The sequence below is a fragment of the Anabas testudineus genome, chromosome 14 (genome assembly GCF_900324465.2).
Source record: "Anabas testudineus chromosome 14, fAnaTes1.2, whole genome shotgun sequence".
NCBI classification, from domain to species: Eukaryota; Metazoa; Chordata; class Actinopteri; order Anabantiformes; family Anabantidae; genus Anabas; species Anabas testudineus.
Genome location: NC_046623.1, coordinates 13,852,930 through 13,876,036, shown reverse-complemented (window position 1 = coordinate 13,876,036; position 23,107 = coordinate 13,852,930). Strand labels below are relative to the sequence as shown.

General features: G+C 41.1%; 4 protein-coding genes across 10 annotated transcripts in view; 2 read left to right on the top strand and 2 right to left on the bottom strand.

The window, feature by feature from the left end:
• The window catches only part of dclk1a (doublecortin-like kinase 1a), a 43,049-nt gene extending 38,370 nt beyond the window's left edge, over positions 1-4,679 (top strand). For 2 of the 5 annotated variants that reach the window (XM_026372122.1, XM_026372126.1), the window contains 7 exons: positions 214-347; positions 456-533; positions 692-788; positions 920-1,000; positions 1,099-1,212; positions 1,401-1,474; positions 2,319-2,491. In XM_026372122.1, the coding sequence (XP_026227907.1) occupies positions 214-347; positions 456-533; positions 692-788; positions 920-1,000; positions 1,099-1,212; positions 1,401-1,474; positions 2,319-2,376 (636 nt within the window). In that variant the 3' untranslated portion in view covers positions 2,377-2,491. Of the gene's footprint in view, positions 1-213; positions 348-455; positions 534-691; positions 789-919; positions 1,001-1,098; positions 1,213-1,400; positions 1,549-2,318 lie in introns of those variants that run through there. The other 3 variants (XM_026372121.1, XM_026372123.1, XM_026372127.1) reach the window with 2 other exon arrangements.
• A 1,438-nt stretch (positions 4,680-6,117) lies between these two features.
• On the top strand, positions 6,118-9,102 carry rfxap (regulatory factor X-associated protein). The gene is made up of 3 exons (XM_026372181.1): positions 6,118-6,543; positions 7,425-7,535; positions 8,346-9,102. Exons 1-3 carry the CDS (start codon positions 6,118-6,120, stop codon positions 8,448-8,450), a joined length of 642 nt encoding a protein of 213 aa, XP_026227966.1. The 3' UTR covers positions 8,451-9,102.
• Positions 8,657-14,720, bottom strand: smad9 (SMAD family member 9). 3 transcript variants are annotated; one of them, XM_026372180.1, is made up of 8 exons: positions 14,602-14,720; positions 12,328-12,878; positions 12,020-12,235; positions 11,576-11,827; positions 11,336-11,443; positions 10,889-11,110; positions 9,987-10,243; positions 8,657-9,749 (listed from the first exon to the last, which is right to left on the bottom strand). In XM_026372180.1, exons 2-8 carry the CDS (start codon positions 12,521-12,523, stop codon positions 9,606-9,608), a joined length of 1,395 nt encoding a protein of 464 aa, XP_026227965.1. In that variant the 5' UTR covers positions 12,524-12,878; positions 14,602-14,720; the 3' UTR covers positions 8,657-9,605. The 3 variants fall into 3 exon arrangements, with proteins under 3 accessions (XP_026227965.1, XP_026227963.1, XP_026227964.1); XM_026372178.1 differs by having other exon boundaries at positions 11,336-11,446; positions 14,602-14,719; XM_026372179.1 differs by lacking the exon at positions 14,602-14,720 and adding an exon at positions 13,244-13,468 and having other exon boundaries at positions 11,336-11,446.
• A 3,380-nt stretch (positions 14,721-18,100) lies between these two features.
• Positions 18,101-21,898, bottom strand: alg5 (ALG5 dolichyl-phosphate beta-glucosyltransferase). The gene is made up of 10 exons (XM_026369896.1): positions 21,556-21,898; positions 20,813-20,981; positions 20,569-20,615; positions 20,263-20,331; positions 20,065-20,157; positions 19,868-19,981; positions 19,714-19,773; positions 19,464-19,615; positions 19,080-19,165; positions 18,101-18,709 (listed from the first exon to the last, which is right to left on the bottom strand). Exons 1-10 carry the CDS (start codon positions 21,616-21,618, stop codon positions 18,594-18,596), a joined length of 969 nt encoding a protein of 322 aa, XP_026225681.1. The 5' UTR covers positions 21,619-21,898; the 3' UTR covers positions 18,101-18,593.
• Between the last annotated feature and the right edge of the window lie 1,209 nt (positions 21,899-23,107).

Here is a 23,107-nt window from a genome sequence, read left to right as displayed (position 1 = left end):
ATTTCATTAATGTCAGCTATAAATATTTATCTGAGTGATATCATTCTGCTATTTAAACAGCAGCACAAACTACAGCCTCTAAAATTAGCGTACGGTTGTACGTCTGCTCGTTTCTACATAAACTGCAAATCTGTTGGAGTTGACACATTCTTGCAGTCATTCCAAATCATACTTTTAACACCATTTATTATCTTGTATTTTCTCTGGATTTAGGTGTATGAGCATGCAGATGGCAGCAAAAGCCTGAAACTGGGAGACTTTGGGTTGGCAACTGTGGTGGACGGACCTCTCTACACTGTCTGTGGGACACCAACATATGTAGCACCTGAAATCATTGCAGAAACAGGGTAAGGTTTGCAGAGCTGAGTTTAAATCAGAGGACACTGATATATATATACATTATTTTATCTTTCTACCTCTACCTTGAAATCATTATGTTTCTTTGTTCTGTGCAGGTATGGCCTTAAAGTGGACATCTGGGCAGCCGGAGTCATCACCTATATCTTACTTTGTGGTTTCCCACCCTTTAGAGGGTAAGCTAACTACCAGACATAACCCCTAATTTCACTTTTTCTGCTTTTAAACGTATTCTAGAAATAATGACACACAGAGACACACATAAACAGAGCTGTGCATCTTTATAATGCTAATCAGAGCAGTTTTTTTATTCGTGGAAATGTTTTCTTTGCAGAAGCAGTGATGATCAAGAAGTGCTTTTTGATCAGATACTGATGGGACAGCTAGAATTTCCTCTTCCGTACTGGGACAACGTGTCAGAGACAGCCAAGGTGAAAATCTACATCTGTTTGTGTATCTCGTTGTGTATCCAGTGGAGCAAACCACAATTTTGTTTTATTTTATTTGTCGTTTATATAGAATAAAAGAATAAAACCTCACCAGTGTTTTATTTCTGCTGCAGGAGCTTATTCGATCCATGCTGGAGGTGGAGGTGGATAAGAGATACACTGCCCTCCAGGTGCTAGAGCACCCTTGGGTTACTGTAAGTACAATGTTTATTGAGTTCATCTGGCCAATCACAACATAATATGTTCCTACAAATGCTGAATTTTTTTACCTCCCCTCCTTTGCTCCATACAGGATGAGGGTCTATGTGAGAACGATCATCAGTTGTCAGTAGCAGGGAAGATAAAGAAACACTTCAACACTAATCCAAAGGCCAATGACACCACTGCCGGAGTGTCAGTCATTTCTGTAAGTCACTACTAATATCTCCTAATCATACTTGTTTGGTTCAACTAAAGCTGTTGCACTAAGTTATATTGATCCTTTCAGTTCACTTGTTCTGCTTCTTGATGCAGCTACAAATATCCAAATGAAGTTTTGGTAGTTCTGTTGAACTGGTGTTTAGATTGATTATGCCGGTTTCTCTTTGTGTTCAGTTGGATGACAGCTTTTCTATGCAGAGATCTGGGTCGTTGGATTTCTACCAGCACCCGGCCATGTACTGGATAAGGTACGGCAGGTTTCCAAAGACACCGTGTCACAAATCAGCAAGAAATCAAAACAAACCAAAATAATGTCTCTGAAACTGATGCCTCCCCTCCTCCCCGCGTGCTGCCTCGCTGACTGGCTGCTGCTGTGCTGCTTTGACAGCTTCATGTTTTCCCTGCTCTGCGGTCTTTGTGCTTGGCTTTTGCTTCTTGTCTTTCACACCTTGCTCCCCATAAACACAGATTTCATACACTTACTTGTGTTGTTGTCATCTGTCTTTTGCTTAAGCCTCGTCCTCTGTTTTGTGTCACTGTGTATCTGTGTCTCCTGGATTTCTGTGAATAACCCTGTGAATGTTTCTCCTAAATATCTCTGTTGAACGTGTTATATAAAAGCAATTTCTTTGATTGCAAAGAAAACAAAATGATGTTGTTGCTCAGTAGGTTTTTACTGACTAACATTTGCTTTCTGTTTATGCTATTTCTTTGCGAATGCTGCCTTTCCAAAGAAATAACCCTGTCCCTTGCTTGTCTCAACATATTTCAGTGATTTTTGCTTGATGTGATGCTCCCCACCTGGCTGCCTCTACTAATACTAGGATTTGCTATTCACCTCTCAGTGCCAAGCTCCTGTTGTGTGACTTTATATGTTTTTATGGAGGACCTGGAGTTTTGAAGTAATGAATTGGTTGATATATACAGTGTTTGAACACTGATGAGAGGAATCAATAGCAGACAGAATGCATACACATTAGTAGAATATGAGCATGGCTCCCCTGGTCCTCCATACTGGATAACCACTGTGCTGAATCACTGCAGTCTGCTCCTCGATCTAATGACAGTATTCTCCTGTTCCTTTCTCATCAGGCCACCCCTCTTGATAAGGAGGGGCAGGTTCTCGGACGAGGATGCCACCCGGATGTAAAGCCTCTGCCTTTGCAGATGATGCAGATGGTGACAATAGTAACAACATCAACAACAAAAACAGTACGTGCAGAGCCTCCCAGTTGCCTCCCCGGCCTACCCACGGCCCCTCCCTCTCTGACCCCTGACACTTGCTCTGACCCTTTCCCAAATCCCAGCCTCCCATCTGACTCTGATGACATCTCCATCAGCTCAGCCAGCACTGTCTGCTCCCCCAACTCACCGTTCTAAGGAGGAGGAGGGGGAGGATGAGGAGGCTAATGTGTGCAGAGGAGAAAGAGAGGAGGAAAAATCATCCTCATCCAACTCCTCTCTCTAAACGGAGGAGGAGGAAGAGGAGAGATCAGTTTCGCCACACTCTCTCATCTTAGGCTGTGAGTGAAACGGGTAAAACTGTGGAAAAAATCAGACAGTTTTTGCTTCCCTGAATTTGTCTTTCCAGTCCTGGAAAGACAAAGTCGAGTGAGATCGATCAAAGGGTGGATAAAGAGGTTGGGAGAAAGACTAAAGAGGCAACAAAAAATGAGAATGACAAGACAAGATGAAGAAGGAAAATGAGGAATGAGCTGAAAGAATTTGTTTTTTTGTTTGTGTTTTTTTTTTTATGTTCTCTCATCTGAGCACATGTTAAAGAGCTCAAGGAGCGGGAAAGGGCGACCATGTTATTTCCCCTTCAGTGATGATCCGGGCTCAACATGCAAAGTTCCTTATGGTGGAGCGGCTCTATAGGACAATACGAGAATATGGACCAATGTTCATGTTTTATTGAACCTTATTTATCCATTCTTTCTTCACACTTTTTTAATATGCATTTCCCTTTTTCATACACAATAATGTTTTGTTGATGTGGCCTAAGAGTTTGCTGGAATGAAAATAATAGTAAAGTGTGTAGGAGTAGAAATATGGAGGGAGGCTTCCATAGATATGACGAACAGTCTAATGTGGGAAATGAGAGTGAGAGAAAGTATTTTGAGAAATTTTCTTACAAGATGTGTTGAAAGTAGTGTTCATAAAAATATAAAAATGCTATAATTCTGTGCTCCACACAGTACTGGCGTTGCCTTCCTGTAATGTTGGATTGCAGTATTACAGTTTACATTTTACACAGACTGCTATTAAGACAATAATGGTGCATTTGATTGCCCCTTGTAATTTTGTTAAATGCTTCACCGGTGACATCTTGAGACACAAAATTCAGCAGCATTTGGGTGCTTGTGTAGCAAACTCAACATTTAAACTGTGTTTCCTCAATGCACAGACATTTTCACAATCTGTTTTGATTTCATATTTATCTTGATATTTTGTGACGCTCATGTACACATATGAAGCCTTGTTTACATCATTTTTCCAACACTAAAGACATATTTCACCCACATATTCCAGCAGTAAAGAAAGGTGTAATTGTTGCAACACAGCTGTGCCACTTGTATTGGCTTGGAGAAATGTTTGATGTGGTAAAATATGTTAATTTAACCATTTTTTAAAAGCTGTGTATTTGCACAAATTACTGTAGTTTAGGTGCCATCAAACAGGTATGAGAAAAAGTTGGTACGGATGCCGGAGAACCAGCAACACTCATTCCAATCCTCCTCCATCACATTAAAAGGATGGATGAGGATTTATTTCAGCCCTGCACAACCTCATTCATGGCTTCATTTATTCAGATGAAAGCATGACAGACATACAGTAGCCTATTCTTATAAAGAAAACCAGTTCAGTGATGAAGTATTGTTTATATGTTTCTGTAAATAACATAATTTTATTTATTTTGATAGTTCTCAATACAGTATATTTCTTTACTAGTAGTAAGTCTATCAGAACTGTAAAAAAAAACAACAACAAAAGAAAAAAACAAGCAGTCATACATGTTTATCAGTCAGCAGAGAAAAAAATATCTAGAGGAGCTCATCAGGTTAAAATGAAAATAATACTACAGATTAAAAAAAGAGTTTGACCTGACGTGTGCGGGAATGATGTCACTTCCTTTACAAACGCAGCAGGTAAAGGGATTTCCTGTAACTAACCATGAAAAAAAGTGAAGAGCCAGAGGAGTGAGAGAACTGCAGAGTTGTTTTATTTTTTGCAGATGTTCTCCCTCAAGTCGTCACACTTGTCTGTGAGTTTCTGTATTTATTCTCATCATCAAACATATACAGTAATGTGCCGCCATATTGACCAGATCAGTATGAATTTGTTGTGCTTTCCAGCACATGGGCACATGTGGTTTACCAAAGTGCTCTCACAGCTGCACCACAGTATTACAGTCTATTGCAATACTAATACCTGTACCTCTGTTCAACAATGGTCTATCAATAATAATAGTAATAATTAAAATATGTTTCAAAACAAATGCTTGGTGTACTTTGTAGAATTTGAATGTCATTTGATGTGTTTGGTCATTGAACGTTTTTAAAACTTCCGCCTGCAGAGTTCAAGGACTTTGCAGTCCTCTTGAAACATGAGTGGATTACTGGCCAGGTGTGCAGCACACAGTTCCTGTGGCTATAGACTAACAATTCTGCTGCATACAAATGTATTTATTGATAAATTTGTCCCAATAAACACATTCTCATCATCCCACTCAGGACTTTTTTTTTTATGTTTTTAACTGCTAACTCCTGGGGTGACACTTGACTATTGTGTAGAAAGAGTAAAAAGGAACCTTATTCATGGGAGTTTGTTTTAGGCTTTCCTATGTTTGCACCCCTACCATCCCTATTCCCAGTTTAAGTCTGTTCCTATCTGCAGGAACACTACACCAAGTACAGGCATTGTAAGTAAAAAACATGTTCTCTGCCTGTCCACCTACCTAAAAATGTATCATCATTTTAATGTTGTCCTTTCAGTGGTGACAGAAAAAACATGCTCACCCTTTGACCTGATTTATGACAACAAAAAACACAATTTTAATATGTTCACTCAAGACTACTAAGTAGGAATAACGATCATTCAAGTAATTTAGTTATTAAAGACAATAACTGTCAGACATTGTAATAATGAAAATAGTTGTTTTACTCTGAAGTTGTCTATGGTGAAACAGTACTTTGCTTTGTTTATTAGATGCTTGACAAATAGAAAAAATACACAGCTGTTCAATAAAACTGTACAACAAACAACCACAATATAAAACTAAGACCCGTTGATGTCCTGAAAACAGATTTTGACACAGAATTCTTCTATATGACATAAGATGGAAATTGGATAACCCGTCAGAGTTGATGTTGTTTCAACATATGAAACCAAATTATGTTGAGTAAACCACTGCCACCGCGGCTCCTTCCTGCTCATAGTTTTGTACTTCTATTTAAGTAAAACTATGAATTCATGGATTTCTATAGTGTAACAATGCTGCTAATTGTCGAATAAAATCTATAATTATTCTTAGTTTTCCATCACAGTTTATTGTGATCAAAACATGCATTTGTCATTTAGACCAGCAGGGGTCACTGCAGCACAGGTGATCAAAGCAGCGAAGAAGAAAATCCGTCATTGACATGGAGTGGAGCTAGCAAACTGATGGAGGTGTTACCGACAGAAATCATACGATTTATTTACAAACCATGTTGAATTTATAACATAAATTGGTTGCAAAGCAGGCTAACGCCTACTACAAAAGGGAACCTTGCTAGAAAATGTCAACGAATAGCTCCGTTAGCTAACGTGAGTTGATTACAAACGGATGGTCGTTAGCTAGCTAGCTAGCTAGCTAGCAGCTGCTGCACTGTTTCGTTAAACCGCGACCATGAGCGAAGATGATAACTCAGCATCAGCAAACAAAGACAAAGACTCGACTCTTCTGCTCACTAAAGACGGACAAAGGTACTACGTGAGCAAGAGCGGGGTGGTCGACAGCAGAAATGTGACAACGCCGCACGAACCAGAGAACAACGTGTCGTACGACATGGACGATCCGGACGAGGAGAGCGACGTTCTGGACACTTCGGATCCCAGAGACAGCGCCGCCAGCCCGGAGGAGCTCAACGACGACGAGACCTCGGAGGGGGACAACGCTCCCAAACAGTGCACCTATGAGGGATGCACAGAAACGACAACGCAGGTAGCCAAGCAGAGGAAACCTTGGATGTGCAAAAAACATCGCAACAAGATGTACAAAGATAAATACAAGAAGAAGAAGAGCGACCAGGCCATGTCCAGTGGAAAACTTGATGTAAGTTTATGCTTCTTAGATACTTTATGCACACACACAATCTAATTAAATGAGTGAGTTGAATGTCTTAATGCCTTTGACATCATTGCTTGCGTGATGGAGGTGTTTCAGCAAATAGTCTTTTACAAACACTGTGGTAATCTATTATCTGCCAAGCACCAAATTAAAAGTAATGAGAAACAACAGATTAGCATCACTTTAAGTCTGGAAGTTCTTCCTCCAAATGAAATAAAGTTGTCTCATGATTGAGTTTGGCTGGAGGATTGTCTGGCCAAGTGTCATGAAGGGTTTCTTTCTCTGTCACGCATCACAATTGTAACTGTGAAATCAGTTTTAATACTTGGTTATATAACATGTTTTAGAAATTTCACTTGTTTTGTTCAATGATCTCTTGAAGAGAGTTGACTTGAATGGAGTCAGACTTGACTATACTACTTGTTGAAAATCCTTATGAACCTGGTTGAGACTTTGAACTCTGTATAGTTCCAAGCATTTCACACATTGATCCATCCTCATCTTAGCTCCTATCTTTGGGCAGTAGTTGGCACCTTCTGGGGTTTGATCTGAATTTAGTAACTTAAATTTTAAGCTCTGTTAATTTTGTGGGGAGGATGATGATAACCGGGAATTGAACCTGCACAGAACCATAACTAAGTCAGAGGCGCTGACCAATGAGCTATCCAGCTGCCTATTTTTATAGTTATTATTTCACACTTTTGATGTTTTAATTAGTAATCGCCAATGTAGAACATATCTCAAACAAACAACGGGCTTATTGTTTGTTTGTTGTTATTTATGTTTGTTCTGGCAATTTTAGACAATATCAAGCCACAATATAAACAACTCCTTGAACTAGTTGTTTTTCTTTTTTTTCTTTTTAGGAAAACTCAGAGGAGCGGCCTGTATCTGTTAACAAGCAGCGTCTGGGTGCCATGGGGGACCGGCCAGCCAGACCCTCCCTAATAGAGCAGGTCCTCAACCAGAAGAGACTGGTAAGTCAGGTTTACTGATGTGGTGCATTAAAGGAAAAAACAGCATTGGATGTTTTCGTTAATCCTATTACACGCCAGCATCTATTACCTTTGTTTTAGCGTTGTATCCTGCACATTGGCATTGGTACTAGTCAGGCCCCACAACGAATGTGTTGTAACCTATAAAGGCTGACAAATCCAGGGCCATTTGCAACTCATCAGACAAATACTCAATTAGAAGTAGTCCATGGTGAGAAAATATTAGTCAAACACTGCTTTGTTTATAGTTTGTATGTTGCTTTCCCTTTTTGAATGATTAATACAACTGCTGTTATGGAGTGTGTTCACATGCCTCTTCTTGGCCCAGACGAAGGCACAGCAACAGTCAGCCGCTAGTCCTTTGATGTCAGCAGTCATCTACTAAGGGTTTCCAGAACAGCCTGTGTTACTTTCCATATGATTCACATCATTTTCATACTACTCATTACTCAAATTATTCAGTGAGCCCTTTCCGTTACAATATCTCTGCCAGGAAAATGTCCCCTATGTGTAATGTAGCACTTGCATCTGATTTTTTTTTTTTTCCCCTCTCATTTATTTAAGGTTTTTCTTTAATACGTCCCTCTTTTTCTTGCCTTACATTTTGCCTTGCTCAGCAGCAAGCTGCATTATAGACGACAGCTGAACATTGCCTGAACTACTTATGTGAATTTGCTAGTGTCTCGATCTAGGTGAACAGGTGTTCACTTTTCATTCATTTGGCACAATGCTTTCGTTTTCCTACAAAGGCCATATTTTGCACTGAAATGTGAATGTTTGTGTGTATTTCAGTCACTGCTCAGAAGCCCAGACGTGATCGGCTTCTTGCAGCAACAGCAGCAGCTCCTGGCCGCACAGAGCCGCAGCCAATCACAGCAGCAGTTCCAGGGTTGCTGACAGAGGCCGGTCAGTGTTTCATCTTAGTATTTGCCATACATGCAGAGTAAGGAAAAAACACTGGGACTTCTTGCACACATAGATAATAATCATACATTACAACAGTGAGTTGTTGTAGTGACAGATCATGCATTTACACAATGTTTGTTGCTGTGTAGGAAATATAATTTCCCAAATAAGACAAGAAGACTTTTTTTCCCCTTTGCTTATTAGGTTACATTTTAGTCGCACCACATTCTTTGTGTTTGTTATCTTTCCTTATGTGGTAATAATAATGAAGGCACTGGATTATAATTGTCCAGTGAAAGTTATTGTTGTTGCCAAAATAACCCTGTGAGCTCAGTTTGATCCCCTTTTCATTTCCATAGTTAGAAACACAGATGTGTTTTGAATGTTTTTGCTTATACATGAAGTGTTGTTACATGTGACAATCAATTGTGAAATGCTCAAGTGGGACTTTCAGAACTTGTCTTTTAACACAATTATATATCCTGTCTATCTGAAGCTATTGCACAAACAAGAAAAGTGGATACAAAAAACAAGATGAATTCAAGATGAGGTCACATTATGTATGTTGCGCCTGTCATTTTAATTTAATGTGCATGTCCCCTGCTGTGAATATGAGATTAAAATTATGATGCTAATATAAGTACCATCATCTCATCTGGTTTATTTTTGCAATGTGATGTTTTATGAGGGGGGGAAAAAAAAGATATTTAAAGAAAAACAACTTTAATAGAACAAGAAAAAAAAAAGCAACCTGCACATGAAGCCAAACATTGGTCAACACTTGGAAATACAGTACATTCTACCGTAATAACATTTATAACATGTCTGAGTACCTACAACCACATATCCCATATTTTTCTTGTCTTGGAGTGCATTAAGCATGTCCCAATGAAAACGGAGAGGATAAATGCTTTATCATACTGAAATTAAGGAACGCCTGATCATTTAACTACATGAAATGTAAATTAGCTAAATGAAGTTCAGTTATACATGTTGTCAGCTTCACGGCATGATGTGGCAAAACTGCAACAGATTGTAATTTTGGATGAGATGTAAAGTGAGCCAGAGACATGGAAAACCATACAGAATCTACGACTACCTGTGTGAAGGACCAAGATCACACACCTTAATGTGTGTGTGCCCATTTTATGACACTGAAGAAATAGGGTTGTGTGGGGAGCCCATCTGTGTGAGGACCTTGTCCAGCCACTGTAGGGGCCCGTGCAGATGTACCTCAATCCAGCAGGGGGTGCTGGTCACATCTTGACGGTGGTATTCAGCACCCCAGCCCTGCAAACGGAACACAAGCATAAATCTCAGCGTGCATGTTGACATTTCATTTAACCGTTAAAATTAATGGGTGGACACATGTAATCCTATCTTGTGTACAATTCAACAGCACTACAGGATCAACATAGCAGCACACAAGTTACTGTGACTATCAAATGTTGCATGATCAAAAACTGTATTTTGTTGCTGCATGTAATGTATCTCCAAATGCTTTATTTCCACGAGAGAGCTCATTACCTTCACAAAGCTCATGCGAATGGTGCACATCTTAGTGAGCTCATAGACGACCTCGAAGCCGTGGTTAACAGACTGGGCGAGGAGCTGAGCAAACAGCTGGTTGTTAAAGATCTTGAGGCTGCAACCGCTGGGGATCTTACAGACGGTGGTGGCATGGAAGCCGTGCTGGAAATTACAATTGCGGCTCTGGACGAAGATGCTGCTGTCACTCAGACATTCTGCATACACCTCGCCTCCAACATAATACAGGTGTAAACCTGAGAAGAAAATCAAATGATAAAGTCAATTAAAACTTGAAAAGAACAACCCGTGTCCTTGTACTGTGGTGCAAAGACAACACTCCAAATTTAACAGCATGTCAAAAGACCAAGAAACAGCTCTTTTGTTTTTTACAGAAAAAAAAAAGAATACATACAATGATCAATCACTGTATGCAAACTGGAAACCACTGTGTGTTTCTCATTCTACCCGTGGAAAACCACAAAGGCATTTATGCTTGTAAATGAAGAATGTCTGAGTAGTGTCTGAGTTGGGCACCAGCTGCCCTCAACCCTTTGTGTCACCCCTATCATTGAAAACCACACACATCCTCACATGGTTTACTGTACAGTAACTCACAACATGCTTTGACTTACTGTCCAACAAAGCTGGTCTTTCTGAATACTTTTACCATGAGAAAGAAAAAAAAAAACAATATTTGGTCGGAAAGACTCAGCACAAAGAGATGAGCTCAGTGTAAAATTTGAAGTGATGTGATTGCTTACACAGACACTATCTTGTATATACTGTGTAAAAATGTCACAAACACGTTTTTCTTCATGCTTTATTATAATCCAATACATTTTTATTTTAGCAAAAGAGCGTGTATTATATCAATTACCTGCATGATTCATCCAGCCTACCTTTGCCTATGTGCCTACGTGTGTGTTCGATGGTGGAGTTGCGGTTGACGTTGGATAGCAGGCCAAGGCAGAAGCGGTTCTTGTTGTTGGATGGGTCTGTGAAGCCGTCCACCAAAACGCTGCGGGATGACGCGTGGAACGTCTCTCCTACTCGGTTGTTGAGCTCGTAGTAAGCTATGGAGCACCAATACTCTGGCTCCTCATAACATACAGGCCGTAAATCTTTAAACAGGAACACACGGATGGGTTTAAGGTACACATCATGATATTGATGCAAAAATCATGTAAATCCCATTGGTCCTGCTCATTAAATTAAAACATTACCTACAAACACTAGAGATAGAAAGGAACAGATGTTTCTATATAAACATTTAAACAACATATCTATTAATAAATGTATTTCTAATTTCAATTTTCTGTATGTCTGGTTGTGTAAACTGAAGTTACCTCTGTGTGGAGCAGAAAATGTGAGTTTAGTGGTTTCTGTGGAGTTGCTGGGCTTCACGTCTTCTTGAGGGCTTGTCTCCATCATACTGTATGGAGGTGGTGGAGTCTCTGCTGAAAAAGCATGTCACAAAGCACAGAGAGGATAAACGGGAAACAGCCACCTGCTTGCGTGACAGAAGTTTGAATATTCCACATAGACTGTAACACTTAAAGTATCAGCTTACTTGTTTTGATTCCTACCTGTGATATGATACGGACTGCCAGGCTCCGCGGAGCTGCTGGGGGAGTTAGGGTAACTCTGTGAAGTGGGAGACTGGGCGAGGGAGGAAGGAGGGGAGGAGGAGGAGCAGGGCAGCGGAGGGAAGGAGTCTGGGTAGGTGGCGTTCTGGGGCATGAGAGGCTCGTTGTGCAGAGAAGCATTCCTGAACTTTGCCAGTAAACTGTGCTGAGGGTTGAACTCACTGTGGCGTGGGACCAGAACTGGTGGCAGCACTAAGAGGAGAAGGGAAAGATAAAGGTAGAGAGAGCAAGAGCCAGATGCTGCTATGGAAGATCATATTACTGCAGTTTGTTCCTCTGAGGGTTACTGTATCAGATGATCTGTTTGTGTTCGGGAAAGCCATAAAAGCTTTACCGTTATTACGATTACCTGATGTTGTAACAGAATTTAGGCTGTGTGTGTACCTGGAGTCTCCACCCGCCTGTAGTGGTAGGGGTTAACACAGATGTCCTTCTGCTTGGAGCCGAAGGGGAACTCGCAGCACTCCAGGGCCTTTAGCTCGTGGTGGGACTGAAGGTCAGGCCAGCGCCACACTCTGCAGTAGATGACATGGGGCAGACCCTTCCTGTGGGACACCTGCAACCTCCCATCCAGCGACCGAGGGATTGTCACACACTTGCCTGAAGGATGAAGATGAAACGGCATCGATCTCAATACAATTTTATGCTGATAAATGCTGATTATACTGGTATAATTTCACAGTGATACTCACTGGGCTGTCCAGGGCAGCTGAGCGCCCTCTCTAGCTCCTCCATTGCCCCTTTCTTCTTCTTTAGTTTCTTCACTAGAGAGTCCACGGCCTTCTCCGCCCACTTCTCCTCCTCATCCCCTTGTTTCCAGCCAAGCAGGCGCTTCACTGCTGGGCTGGTGAAGGAGAATAGGGATGTAATGGAGGTAGAGGAGTTCATTATGAGATGAATAAATGGGGGACGAGATGAGCTGATGGGTGCTGTTAAAGGGATAAAAGTTCCCCAGAGGGCAGGAGTGAGGAGGCAAATAATGAGCAGCCAGACCAGAGAAGAAATAGAGATGTAAGAGTACGAGAGGTAGCGTGATGAGTCTGTGTAAACAGAGGCTGTTTTTTGTATTCCGCTGTTACTTCCGAGCAGTGCTGGTGGAGTAGTTGGCTTCCCGCCAGTGCAGCAAAAACCCTAAATCCCCTCTTAGGGTTGGCACAGGGGATCTGGCAGCTCTGAATTCAAAGTGTCCTGCAGGGAAGGTTACTCCTCGCACAGCCAGAGATCCAGGTCAAATTTCAATCATCTGGCAAGAGAAGTGAGACGTAATATTAATTGCTAATTTGGCTCAAAACAATGCATGGCTGGAGAAAGAGTTCAGAGGTTAGGTCAAAAATACGCTTTGGGTTTAATTACAGGGAATTAAACCATAGTCACTACAGCGATAGGCTGGTCAGGAGTGATGACAAAAGCCAGAGTGAAATCAAAGACTGAGCACTATATAACAAAATCTGCTGATATTTAATGATGCGGGCATTAGAGGAGGATTACAGTGATAAGGAGGCTGTATCAGCAGGGCCACTGTAACAGACACCGAGCTTGCATCAAACCAGTCTCCCACATGCTGAACAGCAACATTATTATTCTCTCAGGAGAAAATGAAACACGTACCTAAACGGTTTGAGAAAGAGTAAGGCAAGATGGCCAAGCTCATTTCCAGATTCACCAACAATGAGGAATGTCCTTTCTGGCCTCTGTTTCTATGATCATGCCACTGACGCCCAGGAGCCATACTGTCTGGCCAGAACACATCACAGGACAGGAGGGGGAGAGGGAGAGAGGGCGGGAGACAGACAGAGGGAGAGCTCTCCCTGTTGCTGTGTTTGTGTGTCCATTTAAAAACTACGGAATTTTACAAATATGATAACAATAAGGTAAAACTAATTCAACTACGCAGGTAGCCTGTTTCATAATTAGGCCTGCAGACGCCTTTTGGCGCACAGCTCACCGCTGCAGCAGCACCAACTTACTGAGAAGTCAACTTTTCTCAGATATTAACTCAGCACAGTTTGTCAATAGTGAGTTGAATATGGTGATCTACGTGTTTATTGCTTTGGAGAAAGTGGAGTGTACCAAAAAAAAAATCCCGTTTTTTTGTGATATTGATCTTAGTACGCGCATCTGATGCAGATAAAATAGCAGCTAGAGTTTGGAAAGGTGAAGCGAAAGTTGTTTAAACACAGCTTCTATCGTGGACACCATCTTTCTACAATAACAAACAGAACCACGGTTCCTTCTTCAAAGTGAAACTTTTGTGGTTCTTCGATAAGTTGGATCTTAAAATACACACAGGTAATAAGCGGTGTGAGTCGGCATGCCCACATTATGCCCTGCGCTTGTTGATGGAAACGTCGCCAGCACTGGTTGTCTGTCCCGCAGACAAACAGACAGACAGCTGGAGTTTACAATGACAGCAGGAGCGCACAGGCTCCATGCGGCAGCATTGCGCCGCCGCTGCTTATGGAGCCTGGCGTCGCCCAGTCTGCAGGCTCAGATAGGCTAATTACCTAATGCTTTATCACCAGGATGCCCCCTTCCCAAAAAAGTAAACACACCAGCTTCCTTTTACTACTACTACAGTGAGTCACTTGGCCGTTACAAAAGATGGCTCCTTAACGCGAAACGCACACCTTGACAGCACAATGGCACAAGCTTTGCATCCAAAATCATTCTTATCATACAGGTCACTCAACTTCAGTCTGATAGGAACATATAAAAGCCAACCCTATGGACTGTTCCCAGCTGCAGCCTATTGATTATAATAATCTATGAAGCCACAGTAAGTGATAAATAACAGTAAAGAACCTATTTCAGCAAAAGTTTGCATCCAACAGTACAAAAGAACATTTATACGACTGTTCAATATGTTTAAATATTCATCTGGCTTTAAGCTTAAATCCACAACAACGTGACACACAGAAATCAAATCACAGTTTCGGGAAATATAAGAAAAGTGTTTATTTCCTCACCTCTGTTGTGACGAGCGCGCCGCAGCCTGGTGCGTGTGGAGGCTTCCCTGTCTGTAGTGGGTCAGGCCACCACACTGAGGCGGCGAAGGTGTGTCTGCATGTACGTGTGCGTGTGTGTGTGTGTATGTGTGTGTACGGACTTATGTCTGTGAGCTTGTGTGTTGACGTTCAACTGTTAAGTCAGCCTCAGTAAACACAGCCTCCAGCCGCACGTTTCAAAATAAAAGCGCGTCGACAAGCGTAAAGATCAACTGCAGGTGTCGGAATAAGCGAACCTAAGATGTGCTCATTGGATCTGTCACAAATAATTAAATAACATGTCAAAAGAAATACCAGTATAACTGACCACCAACAAGACTCAATTGATAGCCTACTTCATTTTATATACATGTTAGCATGCAGACACGAATGGTGAGGGTCAAATGTACCATCATAAAGAATATTTATATTTTAAAAGTTATATTTTGAGGTATTAATATGTAGATATTGAGGTTTTTTTAATGATATGCCTACAGGTGGAGTCCGAAAACTATTTTACAAATAACATTTCTGTCCAAATATCATTTTCATTTATATTAATTTATAAACTTTAAATAATTAATTAACACATTACATGTAGAAATAAATGTTAATTATAAATCAATTAATCTACTTTAGCGTAGATGGGAGCTTTTCAAATGGTACTTTTTCCTTTTTGTGGCACGTATTTGTTTAAATCTAGCAGCCTATAAGTGCATTTATGTGTAATCTTTATTTAATTTATCTTTTTCAGATAATCAGTGCGTGAATTGGGTCAGAACTCCATGATAAAGCTGTATTTCCGCGTTTATTGTGACCTTGCGGCTCTTTTCCGGTTTGGCACTGCTCTGTTAGAGGCACGTTGACGCAGGTTTGAAAAGCCCGGAGCCTCCACTCCTTCAGCTTGTGCAGCTCCAGCCGAGCGCCACACAGCCTCGGCGGCGTCAGGCTGGCTGGAACCGCAGCGCCTGCCTGCGAGATCCCTCCGCCTCTCCCCCCCCCCCCCCCTCCTCCACCTCCTCCACCTCCTCTGTCCTGGAAGTTTCCCAGGATTTCTGATCCAGGCCCCGCAGCAGCAGCAGCAGCAGCAGCAGCAGCAGCAGCAGCAGCAGCGGTGCGTGCGTGCGTGCGTGCGCGCCACCTGAGCCAGACTCCTGCCAGGCACAGTTGGCTCGAACCACCGGACGTAAACACAATCCCACCTGCTCCGTGCACAGCTCTGTTCTAATGAATGAGTTCACTTCCTTAGTAGTTTAACAGTGCGTTTATGTTACACCTGTACATTTCATTTCAGGTGTGTCGGTTCTTTGATGCAGCCTACTCCTGAATAAAATTATTTTTTACTTATTTACATGGTGAAATACTAATATTGGCGGATTTCAGTGCAGTAATGATGGAAATGATTTGCGCCAATCCCTACTGGCTATTATATATTTTTACTTTATTGAAGGTGCTAAAAGCATAATTGGTTGCAGTGTTTGCATGTTTACATGTTATTAGGGTGTGACGTTGTAACCGATCCTATCTGGAGCCTTTCACTTTTACGCGCACACGCACAAACACTGCACCTGTTGCGTAAAAAGTGAACCAAAGTAGCAAAGCAGCGGAAATCTTCCGTCTTCCTTCACGTATTCACTAATGATGTGAAATGAAGCCTCGTGTTTTTTTTCCCCACTCTTAAAGATCAAAGTGTTTCATTATCTATTGTTTGGAGCCACGCAGAGGTCTCGCTCATTGCGGATGGATACAATGCTTTATTGGGAGTGCAGTGACTGGTCCAGTTAATGACGCAAGCCCGGCTGGCGACAGTGAGTCTACAAGTTTGACATTTTCACAGTTTACAGCAACTGCTGCGGAACGTAACAATACTCCCATCACAAAGTGAAACCACTCTGGGGATCCTGTCTAAACCCGGATTTTTTTTTTTTCCATCCGCAAGGTGGATGATCAAAATGCGCCACCAGGACAAGCTGCCATGTCGACCACCTCACCTGCATAACATTATTCAAGAATCATTTCAGCAGAGCTGCTCAGAGAGAAGGTTTCTTTGGATTGAGTTTTTAATTCACGTTATCCATTTGAGCATCACATAAAAGTTAAAGCGCTACAATAACCCGCGGTTATTCGTTATGATCAGATCATGAGCGATGACATATGTCCCTCACACCAATCTTTAATTCGTTACCTTTTTAGTGAGGGAGGACACTGGAAATGTGAAGCCAGATTATGACTCATCGTGTCTGTGCTCTGCGAACAAACAGGATATGCTCCCCGGGGGCTCTGAGAGGCCCCAGAGACATCCGCATCAGCCCGAACCGTACTGTAGACCTCAGGCTTGCATAAGAGAACAGCACCACGAAAAACTTAATTTACTCAGACCGCAAGAACGCTTGTTGGGCCCTCTCCAAGAAAATGTCCACAAGAGTCTTAGGAGACAAAGGGATCATCCCGGGTTTCCCCTGTCTCTTTCAATATCAAGGAAATGCAGCCCCCTGCCCCACATTCAGTTTCATTTAGCTGGTCCCAGTTAACTTCATCTCAGGAGTTCATTCAATCTAATTTGATATCAAGTTAAATTAACTGCATGTGGAGTCAGATCATGCAGATTTCTGAGCATAATACTTCACAGATATTTTCCTGACCCAAGGACTTTCCAATGTCAGAGACCCCCTATCTGAGAACCAGTGATGGTTCACTATCACACTGTTAACCCCTTTGTGTTAGGATGCACTGGTCAAATTTTCCAGTAAGATATCAAGTACGTGAAGAATGATTACGCAAAGAGGGTGAAGTTCTCTGTGTAACCCTGCAGAGAGGGGAAGCAGACTGACAGACAACAACCAGCCAAACGTTCAAATGTTCTCCAAATCTGTCTGATGGTGATACAAATGTTAAGCTTTATGACAATTAATGGTTATACTGTGCTTTCTAAGGAAACAAACAGTGCAAGTATGTCATTTAGCTTAAACACAAGTCTTACATATCATAATGGTCATCATCTGTACTCAGGAGGTGTGGCACCCTCTGACTTCTGGCAGGAGTTTGAAGCACTGGGCTCCCAGATCGAGAGGGAAAACTTGCAGCTGACGGCCTCCGAGTCACAAAGAAGCCATATTATGAACTTTTCCCAAAGCATTAAGGTACTATTAGCAGTAGGGTTGCAATTTATGATTATTCTCATTATCCACTGATCTGACAATACATTTTACGATTAATTAATTAGTCTATAAAAAATAAAAATATTCAATAACATCAAATGCTTTATTTTTTCTGACCTAATAAATTATAAAACATAAATCCTGCAGCAATTTAAGTCCAAATTCTAACATTTAAGAAAGGAGAATCTGCTTTTGTCATCTGTGCACAAAAAAATCTGTTAAATTGTGAAAAAGGCTTTCGATGCCTTTTCAGTCTACTGACAACTGATTGCTGTTCTCTACTGATGTTAATATTAATGATTATCAAATCATTTTAATCTTTGACAACTTTTTTTATTTTTTATGTTTGTTCAAGTCATCCAGGCATCATCTATAGTCGCGTTTCCCGCAAAAGTACAATCACTACCTTCTTGAGAAACTTATAACCACATTCAATCATGACACACAGATGATCTGATCTCCAACGCTTCCTACGAGTCTTTCTCATTGATTGCCAACAGAATATAAACATGAACTAACTTAATACACATGGCATACAGACATTCTGTAGGCTGTGGCCACAGAGATGTCCGTGTAACAGTGTCCATCACAAGCCAATATTTGATTAAAGAAAAAGGCAGGACCATAGGGGAACTCACAACTGTGTCATTACCTCACATCCAATGACGTCTGGAAAGGAAAAGGATGTGACATCATGCACTTTGTACTTTGTAGTTGAGTACAGTGAATGATACACAGTTGCTATCCCCACCTCATCCAAAGGTTTGACAGCCCTATCATAGGCTGTCTCTATGATACCAGGGCTTGTCTGATTGGCTAGTCAGTCTTATTTGGTGACTGCAGTTTCCAGGCTCCAGTGATGTAGCGCAGGCGAATGAAAATCAGGTCTCGTCCCATCTGCAGCCAGCTCCAAAACGGGACGAGCTTGGATCCTGGCAGAGTAAACACACAGTCGCTTTATTCTCGAGTGATGCTTTTATAGGACAAATTAGAGATATGCGCCAGATTGCTGACATTTATTCTTGATAAAGTCACTCTGAAAAACTTTTTCACAAATGCAATAAGTAGGTAATCAGTGGAGCAGTCGCACTGATTTTGTCTCAGTCAATAAAAAACAACTGAATCTTTAAAAGGTAAAAACCCACAATCAGCTGGTTTAAAAACAATATGAAATCATTAAGACAATGTTGACAAAGGAAATACATAAATAAAATGTAAAATAGCAACACACATCCAGACTGATGCATCAGAGATCTAATATATAAAAAAGAAAACTCATATCCACATGTTATATCAACCTACCTTCTATTTCAGTCCAGTTGACTGCCACCTCTGCTATGGGGATTTTAAAACACTGGGCAATGTACAAGAGCTCCACATCAAAAGCCCTGTGAGAACAAGATATGAATATTAACACTGATACAAGTTCAATTAAATTCTTGCATTATTGCAAATACCAATACAAGATATGTTGGTTCTGTGAAATAAGAAGAAAGTTTTCTTACTAAATTGACAAATGTTTCTTGTAGAATGGAACTTAATAATGAGAAAAGGTTACAACAATATGAAAAATGTCTTCTATCACTGAAAGGATATTGGAAAAAGAAAAAACTGTGGAACATTTATTTCTTTCATGGCAGGAGCAATATGTCTTTAAACTAAATCATAATTTGGTGCAGTTCTTACCAACGCTCGACATGGAGAGAAGAGAAAGTCTTAAGTGCAGCTTCACGTGTGAAAAGCTTGAAGCCACACTGTGTGTCCTTGATCCCTCTCACACAAAAGAACCACACCAGGAAGTGAAAGCCATACATGAGAAATGTACGAAAGACAGATCGCTGTGGCAAAGACACAACAGTGGTTACTTAAAGACAAATACAGTCTCTAATTCTCTGGTTTCCAAACAGAGAACTAATTAACAGAAACAGAAATTTACCTGAGCTACAGACACTTTCTCCAGATGAGCTCTGGACCCACAGGAAATTGCCATGTTACCCTAAATATGCAAACATGGGTTTTTAGAAGGGCTGCACACTAAATAAAATACAGTATGTGTGACACAGAACAACAACGACTAAACATCATCACACCGGTTTATGTTCGAGGTCATTAAGTCCAGCTTCCACTTTCTCAATATCAGAAAACTTTGTGGCACCATCGGCATCTGCCATCAGAATGACTTTTCCTCTGGAGCTCAGAGTTCCCTGTAAGAGAGACATCGATACAACTCTTTTTTTCTTATTTTTCTTTCCCTGCATTCAGACATACTGTGTTTTGACAGTCTCACCATCCGCACAGCTCCTCCTTTACCCCTGTTCTTGACCAGCGTCAGAACCCGGACTTTATCTGCACCGTGCTTCCTTGTGTAGTTCAAGGCAACCTGGCAGGACATAGCAAGAGAGTTTAATCACAAAACATATCTCTAAACGTGAAGTGTTTAGCAAAAGCGAGCTGAGCAATAACATGTTTCAAAAAAGATTCTTACCTCTGTGGTTTTGTCTTTGCTGCCATCATCAACTACAATGACCTCATAGGTAAAAGATGGGTTTTGTTTCTGCAGTAAGAAAACAGGAGCTTTCAGCCAGATAGATAAATAGATAAATACTGCCACCTACTGGCTTGTTTAAGAATAACCAATCTAGTCATAAGGGCTTTACTTTCTTTTTTTCCAAAGGATAATAAAACTGCTTCTGGTTGTAAATTGTTAATAAAACCATTCTCAGACTTTTAATTAAAATTTATTAGAATTATCACCGAACCTAACACTGCCTGTATAAGGCTGAGCACGTACCTGTCGGTTTTCCAAGTACTCCATAGTCTCATCCATCATCACCGGCACTGTAGTGACACACAATCCCAAACATATTAGCACTTACATCCTATAATGACATGCTGCAGATGGGCAGTGAACGACCAGCTTGCTTGCTTCACTGGTATATCATTCAATAGCTTATATCTGAAATAGTAGCCAAATGCTGATGTGCTGTGAACAGCTGTCGCACTGACAGAAACCTGGGTGTATCACGATTACTCACTTCGAAGCTCCTCATTGTAGGCTGGTATGACCACAGAGAGCTCCCTGGAATGAGGATCGTGCAGACTGGGAAAGAGCTCCTTCTCTCCTGTTGAAGTGAGGAAATATTTCTCCTTGTCGTGTCGTGTCAGGTTCACCATCCCTGCAGTGATGTGCGCTGCTATGAGCACCTGAAAAGGAAAATTGGAGAATGGCACACAACTTACTCTTGCCGTCAGGTAATTCTTTTATGTGCATTTAATATTGTAGCAGTTACTGTTTGTATAAAGCCAGTACAAAATTAGTCGGATCATCAGCATTTTTAGTTGTCATGCTTCATTTCTAGGCTTCTTTTGGTTACAAACTATTCATCCTGTATCCATGTCAAATGTTTGAATGAAACTGTAGTTTTAAATTTAGTTTTCTTCTTTCCTTTCATGAATAAATGTGTTTTTATCTCTACTGTTTTGCTAAAAAACAAAAACAAATGTTTCTCTTAACTTTTGAAAATCTGGTTTTCCATCTTTAAGTCTTTTGGGTATTATAAGTTGCATTTTGGTGGGGACTATTAGCTTATTTATCTAACTTTAGTGTTTTTAAAGAGACACAGGAAGAAAATATCCCGTTTAGTACATGGATTACAAGTACAAGCACAAATGCGTCTGACAGTAGGTTCACAGCTCGGACTGCTTCACTTTACAGATAGCAAACACAAAGACAAGCTACAACACAACATCAACTCATTATAATATTTTAACTACTTACCACAATAAAAGCTAAAGCTGCCAATGCGACTAAGGCTTGAATAATTTCACAGAGGAAATCCATTTTCCATCAGTGAGGGTCACTCTGCAGCCGCTCACAGTCCACCGACCAAAGTGCCTAGCTAGTGCCAAGCTAGCCTCCTTCTCCTCGCTTTGCTCCGTCGCTTGTAGGCGGCTCTCTGACTCCACAGCACATTCAAGAAGACAAGCTTAGAAGATTGTACAAAACGTGGCAACGCTAAATAAGAAACCTTATATTTCCATTACAATGCAGGCAGTTCAGCGAACGGCACTTCCAATCACAACTGAACACAACTACGATGCGGAAGTGACAAGTTTCCCGACACATCATCATTTCGAGGCAAGAAGGCACCTGGCAGCGCCAGCCTGCAGCGACACCGACACCTAGTGGACGGGGGTGGGAATTACAGCCAGCACCCAGAGTCTAGGGGTGAGACACATATTTGAGTTGGGTGTAGTGTGTTGGGTGTAGTGTGTTGGGTGTAGTGTGTGTGGTGTGGTGTGTTGGGTGTAGTGTGTTGGGTGTAGTGTGTTGGGTGTAGTGTGTTGTGTGTAGTGTGTTGGGTGTAGTGTGTTGGGTGTAGTGTGTTGGGTGTAGTGTGTTGGGTGTAGTGTGTTGGGTGTAGTGTGTTGGGTGTAGTGTGTTGGGTGTAGTGTGTTGGGTGTAGTGTGTTGGGTGTAGTGTGTTGGGTGTAGTGTGTTGGGTGTAGTGTGTTGTAGTGTGTTGGATGTAGTGTGTTGGGTGTAGTGTGTTGGGTGTAGTGTGTTGGGTGTAGTGTGTTGTAGTGTGTTGGGTGTAGTGTGTTGGGTGTAGTGTGTTGGGTGTAGTGTGTTGGGTGTAGTGTGTTGTAGTGTGTTGGGTGTAGTGTGTTGGGTGTAGTGTGTTGGGTGTAGTGTGTTGTAGTGTGTTGTAGTGTGTTGGGTGTAGTGTGTTGGGTGTAGTGTGTTGGTGTAGTGTGTGTAGTGTGTTGGGTGTAGTGTGTTGTAGTGTGTTGGGTGTAGTGTGTTGGGTGTAGTGTGTTGGGTGTGTGATCAAGTCTTAAACCACAAACCACATGTCACTCAATACAGGTCAACAATGTTAATGCATCCAAACTACTTGTTACTGTTAAATATATTTAGCTTGAACGTCATAGCTCACGTCATATTATTAATGTTATTAAACTATAATCATTGATGCATTCATGTGCTACACATGAACATACATGCACTTTAGCTTTTCAGAAGGCCTTGTACCTTGTACATTGTTTGATTATGTTTTTTGGTTTTGAATCAATTATAATGTGAATTATTTGACATAATGCTGGTTATCTTAATCTCACATTAGGAATCATTTGGTCTTCTGATTATACTTTAATGTGTATTTTTTGTGTCTGAAAATTAAACATAGTATCTATCAAGTATTTCAAATTAATGTTGTGAAATGTAGTGAAGTTAAGTATAAAGTAAAGTAAATATTTGTCATTTGGAGGTCTCTGGAATAACAAAAACAACAACAACAACAATAATAAAACAAAAAACAAACAAACAAA